Genomic DNA, 10,764 nt, shown 5'->3' with positions numbered 1-10,764 from the left:
AGTGGAGGGCAACAACACCACACACGCACACGCACACAGCAAAGCAACGCCTGCCCGCTCCTACCGTACCTACAACAGACCTCACCTCAGGAAGGCAATAGCGGGTGGAGGGGTCCCCGAATCGCTGCTTCGCTGCAACGGTGGAGGGGCTCTGGTGACACTTCACTGCTATTGCTCCACCGCAGCGTCATCCCTCCACTAAAATATCCATTCCCGCCTGTCCGCTCTTTCTCCTTCATGCGCTTTCCCTGAGTCTCCTGGCTTGGTCCTCCCTTCCTGCTTCCCTTGCCTCCCCGTCCCATTCCTTCTCTCTCACACATTTTCTCTGTCTATCTTCTCCTCTCTCTCCTCTCTGATGCGTCAAGTTTCGCCGAGCATCTATCTACCTTGCCCCTCGACGGACGGGAACAAAAAAAGACCTGACACCATCGCCGTCATGTGTTGCCCCAGACACCCTGTCACCGACGTCCAATGACTCGATGGCCGCCCAGCAATGACGAACAACAAAATGCACATATGAGGAGGGGCCGACGATACCCTCAGACCTCGCTCTTTCCCTTTGCTCTCACCTCACTCGCCAAAAGCGACAACCCTCGTCTGCTCGCCCACCGCAATCGCTGGAGCCATTCTCAATTGAGCGACGCTCGTCCATGTCGATCACCAATGGACCCGATAAACCCCATTGGACCCTGCCGACTTGGCCAGGGATTCCATCCTGCGCCAACATGTAGTCCGACCCTCTGATATTGCTTCCCCGCCGACCCGGCCGTCTTGTCTTTTTGCATTTCCGGACACCAGAAACCTACCAGAGCCTCATCCGCGGGGTCACGATGCTCACCAAAGCGCCTTCTCCACTAGCTGTTGCCCTCATCCTCTTGCTATTCGTTGTGTCCGGGACTTCCCAACAGGACCATGACGATGATCAGGGTCAGGCTGTCCAACCTACGCCACCCGCCGACACGTCTGACGCCCAGCTCTCGTGGCAATCCGCTTTTTGGGCCCTGGTGGCTGTCGCTCTGAACACTGTAACCCAGCCCTCGGGCCGCATCGTCGGGTTTCCATCGTCATGGGGTCCCGCGCTGAAGTGTTCGCCTGTGTTTTGCATCGTCAACGCTATCGAGGCCCTCAACTGCATCCGTGTTCGCCGTGCCTTCGAATGGATCCTCGTTGTTTCGCCGCACAAGTACGATGTCGATGAGGAATCAGCACACAGTGACGTGGTTAACTTACAGCGCAACACGCTGATTCGTGTTGTCGCTTTCGTCCTCGGCCCTGTGCTGCAAGTGACGAAGCTCTATGCCTGCCGAGGCATCTTCTGGACACAAGCCTTGGCGGCAATATATCTTGGAAGTTTCTTTTGCGACGAGGTCATGTTGTGTCTCTTGTGGCTGACTGGGTCGACTGCCAGCCGGGAGGGCGTCACGGGACTCGTCGAAGCGATACTCAGCCCTGCGGCACCTCCTACGTCGCCAACAACCGCAACATTTGACGATGACGTTCAAGAGCAAAATGAAGCCACGATGCCACAGGGCTTGGCTATTATCCTTTCTTTCTTGTTCCTACTGTGGTTTGCAGGCACTGCTGCGACTGGAATTTGCGTCAAACACCCCAATCTGGCAGCGTGGATCAAAGTCGTGAATGTCCTCTTGGGCGGACCAGCATCCGCTATTACCTTCGGCGTTCTTTCTTACAGGAAGAGCAGTGGAGTCTTACGAATTCTCAAGGATGGTGCCCTTGGTTTTGCTGTGCCTGTCTGGCTATCTGGTTTCCTCACCAACATCATATGGAATTGCACACCCATGGTGGAGGTTTTGGAAAATGGGGTCGTCGCTTTCCACGCGAATGCTCGCCCCAAGGACTGGACATGGAAAGTCACGGGCGTGTTCTCAACATTCGGGCTTGGCCTATTGGCACGACACTTTCTCGCAAATGTTGATCGCCACGGAATACCCAAACCGGTCAGGGTCACCTTGACATTGTGGGCAGTTGCCCACCTGGCAACCGCGCTGGCAATGTACAGCTTGGCTCACGATCCTAGTCTTACCTTCAAACCATCGTGGACGGACGTCTTGGGCTGAAGGCAGTGAGGCAGGCTTTGGCGGGGTTGCATTTGACAGCCTGGATGGTCATGGAGTAGGCGAAGCCATCTTACTGCGCAGAGCCCGGGAAATTCGATTGAACCATGAATACTCACTATCCGATGTCGTGCTTCGGCCGATATGAGACCATCTGATCAATATCCCACCATCCCTGACGGCCCCAACGTCTATTGAAGAGGCTCTGCACCAAGACAGGAAAGATGCTAGACTGAAAGAGGATCTCCAGCCTCGGAATAGATAAGGTAGAGCTCATAGTGGGATGATGCGCCCCTCTGCGGGGTAAATCTTCCTCTGTGGGGGAAGCATCAACAGGGGGCCCCGTCTTCTGTCCAATGCTCAGCGCATCGCAAAGTGTACCAAACATCAGCTTTCCGTGGAACTCAGCTTTGCCCTTAACTTTGCTCACATCTCGTCGTCAACGACCCGGCATTTCTCCATCTTAATCGATTTCTCATCAGATAATACTCGGAGCATGAGTAATCATCAAAGACCCCAGTCGCGTCAAAGCTTCGGCAACCCCCGGCTTGGTCTTCAGACGCATCCCCGGACGCCATCTCATTCCCCCAGCCTCCCTCGAGCCAATCACAACTCTCCCGAAATCAGCACCGTCCGCCAGGCGCCCTCCACACTCCACACAAGCCGAGGCTCACGGCCAACCTTCCAGACATGGCTGTCTGCGGCCGCCCGTCTCCCGACCGACGTCAACCGATGTACCGCCCCCTAAAGGCACATGTCATCTGGTCCGACTCAGGTTGCTGGCACTCCTGACACCTTGTTCTACGTCTCCAACGATACAACGCACGACTTGGCCTCCCTCTTACACGCCGACGATATCTATCCTCCCTTTGACGAAGACGACGACGACGACGGGCACCTACCCAAGCCATTGAGCTTCAGTCTCCCATCAGTCGAATCTCCCAAACTCCCTGGTGGTACCGAAGAACAAAGAAGCTCCAATCCCACACAGATCACGATGGCCGCAAAGACGTACTCCCGCGACGAGGTCGCAAAGAACAACCACGATGAGTCCCTCTGGTGCATCATCGACGCCAAGGTCTACGACCTGACAGACTTCCTCGACGCCCACCCGGGCGGCGAGTCCGTCCTCCGCCAGGTCGCCGGCCGCGACGCCACCACCGAGTTCTACAACCTCCACCGCCAGGAGGTCCTCACAAAGTACGAAAAGACCCTCGTCATCGGCACCGTCGCCGGCGAGGAGCCCTCCGTCGTCGTCCAGCAGCCCGGCGAGCTCTCCGTCGTCCCCTACGGCGAGCCTCTCTGGCTCACGCCGCAATTCAAGTCCCCCTACTTCTCCCCCTCCCACCGCGCCCTTCAGCGCGCCATCCGCGAGTTCACCGACACCCACGTCACCCCCGAGGCGCTGCAGGCCGAGGAGAGCGGCGACTACATCTCCCAGGAGCTCATCGAGCGCATGTCCAAGGCCGGCGTGCTGCACATGCGCCTCGGCCCCGGGAAGCACCTCCACGGCGTCGAGCTGCTCGGCGGCGTCGTCAAGGGCGAGGAGTTTGACTACTTCCACGACATGATTGTCAGCCAGGAGCTCGCGCGGACAAACTGCCGCGGGTTCCAGGACGGCAACATGGCCGGCATGACCATCGGCCTGACCGTCGTGCTCAACTTTGCCAACTCCGAGGCCCTCAAGAAGAAGGTGTCGGAGGAGGTGTTCAGCGGCAAGAAGAAGCTCTGCTTGGCCATCACGGAGGCTTTTGCCGGCAGTGACGTCGCAGGGCTGAGGACGACGGCAGAGAAGACGCCTGACGGAAAGCACTACGTGAGTACACACCGTCATCACAACGTCTAGTTGTCATTGCACGCGTATACTAACAGCTGCTTCGAACAGATTGTCAATGGAACCAAAAAGGCAAGTGATACACGACGGCTGAAGCTATACGAATACTAACCTTCCTATTCCAGTGGATCACCAACGGCGTGTTCTGCGATTACTTCGTCACCGGCGTCAAGACCGACAGGGGCCTCAGCGTCCTCCTCATCGAGCGCGGCGAGGGCGTCAACACCAAGCCCATCAAGACCTCCTACTCTCCCGCCGCCGGCACGACGTACATCACCTTCGACAACGTCAAGGTGCCCGTCGAGAACCTGCTGGGCCAGGAGAACAAGGGCATCCACGTCATCCTGAGCAACTTCAACCACGAGCGCTGGACCATGGCTTGTAAGCGTCGTCTCTACCCCTGACAGAAATCAAAACACTGTAACTAACACGTTCATCCCCTAGGCGCCACGATCCGCCAATGCAGAACCGTCGTCGAAGAGTCCCTCAAATGGTCCCACCAACGCCTCGTCTTCGGCAAGCGCCTCATCGACCAACCCGTCATCCGCCAAAAGTCCGTTTCCCCCTCTCCCCCTTCCTTCACGTCCTTGAAGCTAAAACACTGACAACTCCGGCACACACAGACTCGCAAAGATGATCGCCCTCACCGAGGCAAACCAGTCCTGGCTCGAGACAATCACCTACCAGATGTGCAACATGCCCTACAAGGAACAGGCCAAGCACCTCGGCGGGCCCATCGGCCTGCTCAAGATGTCCGCCACCCGCGCCGCCCACGAGATCGCCGACGAGTCCGTCCAGATCTGGGGCGGCCGCGGCCTCACCCGCACCGGCATGGGCCGCGTCGTCGAGATGTTCAACCGCACCTACAAGTTCGACGCCATCCTCGGCGGCGCAGAGGAGGTCCTCGGCGACCTGGGCGTCCGGCAGGCCATGAAGTTCATGCCCAAGTCAAGGTTGTAAGGAGACAGACAGGTTGGACATGTGTAAGAAGCTTGTAATAAACTCTGTGATGTTAGAAAAGACGAAAGCGCTAGAACCAAACATACAAAAACATGTCAAGTCATGAACATCGCCCTTGTGTACATCCTTAACCATCAGCCCTCATAGGGAACATGACAAAAGCAAAAAAACCATCAGCCCTCCCGTTCAGGAAAAATCCCGAGAATATCTCCACGACTCAGGGCCGTTTCCCTTTCGGAGTAAACCCCGTTCGTCCCCCCTCCTCCGCCAAGCAAACCCCGGGCGCGACCACTACCTTACGCACTACAACCCCCCCGTATGCCAAAGTTCGGATATACATACTTTAGCACGAATACAACTACAACAGTATTTGTCCAGCGGGGAGCGGGCAGGGGCAGTGGCAGGGGCAGGGTTCGCTACCTAAACGGGGCATCGTAGGTTTTGGCGTGCTTGTTTCAAACTCCCTCTTTCGGGCGCGGCTGGGTCTCGTTCTTCCTTCGGGTGACAAAATGGCAGCCGAACCCGTGTTCAACGCTCTTTTGAAAACCCAAAAATACAAAGAAAAAGTTTGCATCATCAGCAAAGCAGGCGGGGAGATGTCCTGCCTTGGGATGACGCGGATGTGTCCGGGTTTCAGGGCCTTGAGCCAGGATTAGGTTTCTGCAAGGACCGTGATGCTGTGTTGTTAGCACCAGCGAGCTCTTTTCCGTTGTTGGATACGGCAGCTCCCGTTGACATGTGCTTACACGGCAACACGGCAACATACAATCGCGAAGCCAAACATCAAGGGATTCACAGCACGCACGTATCGACACCAAGCATACGCGTAACATTTCCATTTTCCTGCCCTGAGACGGCCGATGCTGCCATAGGGCCGCAGCTTTTTGAGCACCCCCAAGAGCCGACCACAAAATCTATCAAGAGGTCGGAAAACTATTTTCCACCCACGAGCCGTCTCCACCCTACTCTGCTCTCCTCCCTCATCATCATTCCCGTGGAGAGGAGAGGCAAGCTTTGTCTTTAGACTGCAATCGTCATCCAACCGATGTGACCAAGCCCGCACGATGCCGAAGCTTTCGACGTTCATATGCGAAAAGGTGTATCATGGTGCGTAAGAGAAAAAGCCGTGATTTCATATGCCGTTCCGTGTAAAACTTTTCCGCAGGCCGAGTGTCCCAGTGTTTGCCGTGAGCAAGGAAGAAAAAAGAGAAAAAGAGAAAAAAGAGAGCCAATTCCAATGTACATAGCAAGCCGCAATGCCAGGTTCGTAAGAGTGAGCCGTATTTCGCCCCGAGGCCGTCTGAATCGTCGTAATAAAACCGCGGTTCTGGCTGCGAGGCAAGCCAATGCGTCGTCACCAATCGTCCGTTGCAATAGCCAGCTCGCGCTTAGTTGGGGCACTGGGACTGAACGTGACCAGGCTGCTGGCACTTGTAGCAGATCTTCTCGCCGCCGGAGGACTCCTTGGGGCAGTCGCGAGAGAAGTGTCCGTTCTCGCCGCAGTTGTAGCACTTGGAGCCGTTGGTGCAGTCGCCTTAGAAACGTCAGCTAAAGTCCAGTTGCTTTGAGTCAGAGGAGTACTCACGAGACATGTGGCCGTAGCCACCGCAAGAGTAGCAGGTCTTCTGGCTGGCACCGCCGTAGCCGCCGGAGTTGTAGCCGCCGCCGAAGCCGCCACCGTAGCCGCCACCAGACTTGGGGCAGTTGCGGGCAATGTGGCCGACCTCACCGCACTGGGCTTCGCATTAGCTTCTCCACTGCGCTGGGAAATCGAACGACGGGCGTCAAACCTTGTAGCACTCGGAGCTAGAGGCACCACCGCCGCCGACGTTGCCTCCCTGGGGGCAGTCGCGGCTGATGTGGCCAGCCTGGCCGCAGCGGTAGCAGGACTTGGTGTCCTTGGGACCCTCGGGGCAGTCACGGCCTGGGGGAAAGTTAGCGAACAGTACACAGGGTCAAGAGATTGGCATTTGGACTAACTCATGTGGCCCTCGTCTGGAGCAGAGATTGTCAGTTATCTCATAGGCATAAGGCGAAAACAATCACTTACTGCCGCAGTTGTAGCTACACGAAAAAGTCAGTATCAACCGTTTTGAGCATCATAGCAGGAGAACATACCACTTGGCGGCGCCACGGTTGGGGCACTCGCGTGCCTACGTTTGGTCAGCAGCTCGAACGATGGATATCATCACCCCCTTCTCGAGGCATACCTGGTGGCCGGCAGCACCGCCTAAATATCTCTGGTCAGACTCTTCGCTTCATTTCAACAAGTGGAATGTAAAGTAAGGAATGGGACAGGTGTCACTGGCACACCAGCTCGAAGTCAGTAGGACGTCGCAATAGTCTCCAGGCGGGCCTCTTGACGAATCTGTCCATGTAGACTTGGGATATCTGGAACGCGATTTTGCCAGAGGCATCCTCGATTCAAACTGCCAGACTGATTTTGCACGACGGCAGTATCAGGGTCATGAGGCAAGCCAGACTCCCATGCTTCTGCGGCATGACTACCGCAAGCGAGACTATGACGGAGCCAAGCAGACAGTCCTTTGAAGCAGTCGCGCGCGCAGCGAATACATGCCCGATAGGAAAGCTGCATAGACTGCCACCAATAGCAGGCTGAAAAGAAAGGCGTTTCAAGCGGTGAGAATTCGGTGGGCCAATGGCAACGAGACCTCGAGATCAGGATACCAGACGATCCCGAATTGCCAAAAAGCCACCCGCACAGAAAGGCAAATGCGGGAAAAAATAGAAATTGCCGCGTGTGGCGTTTGGCGGGAAGAGCTGGAAAGGAGACCACGAAAAAAGTGAAGTCAGGGTAACTCACAGGTGAAGCAGGTGCGGGCAGGAGGAGCGGCGGATCCCTGGAAGTCCATTTTGGGCTTTGGTGGCGGGTGAAGATGTCGAGTAGATGTACTGATTGATCTGTGGCAGCGATGCGTTAGAATGCAAGTTGCCCGTTGACTGCGAAGCAAGATGTCGTAGAAGGAATTCATGAGCCAAGCTTTGGTGAGAGATTGAGATCTTGCAGGCGAAAGGTTTGTTGCGATGGGATGTGGTTGAGGTGGGGGGGAGTGGCAAGTGGCATGTGTGTGCGCGCGATGTGGGGAAAAGTTGGAGATGGATAAGTGTAAATCTGCTTTTTTCTGGGCTCGGCTTTTTTTTTTCCCTTTTGTCGCCCAGGCATGGCAGCAGGGCCAGCGGCGATGATGTCGAATCCAGGGTGACGCCAGCGATGGCCTTTGACGACGCGAATGCGACCAGGAACAGGAAAGAAAACTGTACTCACAGCGTCTGAAGAGCAAACAGAGTCGGAAATCTCTGTTGAGCGAGGGGTTGCGGAAAAGTGTTGCAAGGTTTGTGTTTGCGATGGAGGAGGTTGTGGGAAGAAGGGGGGAGGAAATGGTGGTGGGATTGGTCTTTTCAGTGTTTTTTTCCAAAGTCCACCGCTTTGCTGCGGTGTGGAGCCGGTGCGAAAATGGCCTGTATTCGTAGCGTCCAATCAAAGGGGCAAGAGGCTTTCTGAGGAAGAGCCTGTCGCGGGAAGGTAGGTATGGAAGGTGAGGAGGTACCTTACACACCCGACCTCACTTAGCCTGGTAGCAGCAGGAGCAGGAGCAGGAGCAGCAGTGGCACTTTGTAGCTGCCGTAGGTTATTAGGCAGATGGAGGGTTTGACGTGGGTGGTTGCCTTCCTACCACTCACCTTTAGGAGATGAGAGGTCACGGTGAATTAAAGCGCGAGATCTGGAGCTGGCAAGTAAGGCAAGGTACCTTCCTGTCTACTGCCTAACTCTACAACAACTAAGGCAGGCGGCGGCGAGTGAACGTCTAGCCCTTTCCGTTCTCTGCTCTGCCATATTATCATATCGCCCGCGTCTCCTCTCCTTGCCTTGTCTTGCCTCATGCTTGCGTTGGAAAAGACAGAAGAAGCAAGCAGGTCACCATGATTCACATTCGCTGCAGCATGACTTGCCGTGCCTACCTTGCGGTACAAGTACGTGCAGCTTTTGACACCGGCCATCATCACATCACACTCCTGCCCACCACCAGCTTCCCCAGCTTGAATGGCCTGCCTTGCTTGTCCTACCTTGGCTTGGTCCGACCCGATGCTAGGTTGGCCGGTTCACCGCACACAGTTGGCTGGGCCGGGCTGGGCTGGACTGATGTGACTGCTACTAATGTACGGCTTGGAGCTGAGGGCGGCCCCCGTTACCCGAGATATGCCTCCAAGTCAAAAGCCGGAGCCGATGATGAGACTACACTACCTTGCCTCTGTAGGTACGCGCCGCTACCATCTCACCTCAGGGGGATGGATGGGACGTTCGGGTCCAGGTCTCCAGACCTATCTCACACGGACTGAAGTGTACCAAAAAGGCAAGAACAGCCCTCGCCTTCGTTGCTTCGGCCCAATAGCTTGCGCTGCGCCGGAAGCAACCTTGGATCTTAGCTAGGGGGTCGCGTTCATAAGAACTTAGGCCTTAAAGTAGACAGACGACGGAAGGGGGGCAATTGACTGGCGACTGCATCGGTACCCAAGTCAGAAGAAGGTTCTCCAGAGTTGAGATGACCTGGGACGAAGCTTGTGCCCGACCTCCCAGACTCGAACCTTCCGATAAGGCGGTTTTGACGTGGACAAGACCACCCCTCGGGAAATGAATGCTGAGCTGGTTTGTGCGACGGGGAAGCAGTAAACTCCAGGGACGAGAACTCAAAGGCAGCTGACTTTTGAAAGCAAAATGTGCAGATGCCTCTGCTCTCTGCTTTTCCATCGCGGGTCCACGGATATGCCTCCTACCGCTATTACGCAGCCAGGCTTGCTCTTGAAGTACCGCTTGGGTAGGCGAGCATGATAATGAAAAACGAGTACATGACGCGGCACTGTACTCGGTCTTTTCGCTGGTTGCACTCTCTCTTAATTTTTGTTTTTATTTTTTTTTCTTGTGGCCCCTCAGTTTTTTCCCCTCCCGTCCCGAATTTTTATTCAATTTTTTTCTTCCATGAAAAAAATTGGCGGGAGAGAGGATTCAGCATGTCGGACGAGCTGGGGTCCCCCTGCGCCAGATACTAATTTAAATCGCCGAGAGGCAGGCAGGTGGCTCCGTGGCAGGCCAAACACTGTGAATTGCGATGCCCCAGCCTCGCTAAACCCTTTTCCATCCCTACGAGGGGCCAGTGAGGGGCCTGCGAGGGGCCCGTCCCTTGCATCCCTCCCTGTCTGAAAGCCCCTCATCACAGGCTGAGAGTCTGCAAGCTCTGATAAGTCTTGTCTCACAAGCCTTCATCAACCCCTCACTTGCCCTGGTGGGCTGGTGGCCTGGCTGACAGAATGCTGGGCCATATGTAGCTTGGATTCTGTCCATATTGTCCATGTGCATTGATTGAGCGGTGTTGAACGAAAACACTTCTCGGAGCACTCACCACAAGCGGTCTCTCAACATGTCGTAACAGGGTCATGAGACACCGCTTGGTGTAAGTGAAGAAAAGAGGGCCGCCAAACAGAGAGCTGATCTCATCTGCGGTTTGCCCCTCCATCATGCAGGATTCTCATTTTTCTTGTCCATCACTTTTTTGGCTCACACTGTGCGTGTCGGGTTTGTCTGTCTCCATGTCTCACTCACAACCTCAGGTTTCCCATCCAATATACCGCCTTGCCGCGTATTCCAAGTCGAAGTGGTCTCGGCTGTAGGTATGCCCTCTGTCCGCGGTCCCGGTCCGGTTGCTGGTGGTGGTGGTGCTGCTGCTGCATCGGTGGGATGGCACATGCCTCTCTGTGGTCCTGCCTCGACCATACTGGGGAGATGCAGCTTTGGAGAAGCTCAGCATTCCGAGCCAGATCAAGGACGAAATGATCGAGTGCTCAGGGATGCAAAAAGTTTCCCGCGTCAGAATTCCTCGT

At 55.6% G+C, this 10,764-nt stretch overlaps 3 protein-coding genes across 3 annotated transcripts; 2 read left to right on the top strand and 1 right to left on the bottom strand.

Moving 5' to 3' along the window:
* Positions 1–830: 830 nt before the first annotated feature.
* CGGC5_v006474 (uncharacterized protein) lies at positions 831–2,078 on the top strand (the record flags this gene model as incomplete). Its single annotated transcript, XM_032031221.1, has 1 exon — positions 831–2,078. One exon carries the CDS (start codon positions 831–833, stop codon positions 2,076–2,078), a length of 1,248 nt encoding a protein of 415 aa, XP_031889406.1.
* A 751-nt stretch (positions 2,079–2,829) lies between these two features.
* apdG-2 (Acyl-CoA dehydrogenase apdG) lies at positions 2,830–4,869 on the top strand (the record flags this gene model as incomplete). The annotated part of the gene is made up of 6 exons (XM_066151702.1): positions 2,830–3,780; positions 3,866–3,891; positions 3,961–3,985; positions 4,035–4,290; positions 4,354–4,462; positions 4,533–4,869. 6 exons carry the CDS (start codon positions 2,830–2,832, stop codon positions 4,867–4,869), a joined length of 1,704 nt encoding a protein of 567 aa, XP_066009079.1.
* A 1,388-nt stretch (positions 4,870–6,257) lies between these two features.
* On the bottom strand, positions 6,258–8,889 carry HEXBP-1 (DNA-binding protein HEXBP; the record flags this gene model as incomplete). Its single annotated transcript, XM_032031219.1, has 10 exons — positions 6,258–6,403; positions 6,455–6,602; positions 6,660–6,793; positions 6,850–6,864; positions 6,920–6,933; positions 6,988–7,022; positions 7,080–7,099; positions 7,694–7,791; positions 8,156–8,187; positions 8,851–8,889. The coding sequence occupies 10 exons, from the start codon at positions 8,887–8,889 to the stop codon at positions 6,258–6,260; spliced, it is 681 nt and encodes a 226-aa protein (XP_031889402.1).
* Between the last annotated feature and the right edge of the window lie 1,875 nt (positions 8,890–10,764).

Source organism: Colletotrichum fructicola (assembly GCF_000319635.2).
Source record: "Colletotrichum fructicola Nara gc5 chromosome Unknown KSG_Nara_v1_contig03, whole genome shotgun sequence".
NCBI classification, from domain to species: domain Eukaryota; kingdom Fungi; phylum Ascomycota; class Sordariomycetes; order Glomerellales; family Glomerellaceae; genus Colletotrichum; species Colletotrichum fructicola.
Note: the sequence above shows the minus strand (reverse complement) of the source record. Positions and strands in the feature narration are given on the sequence as shown.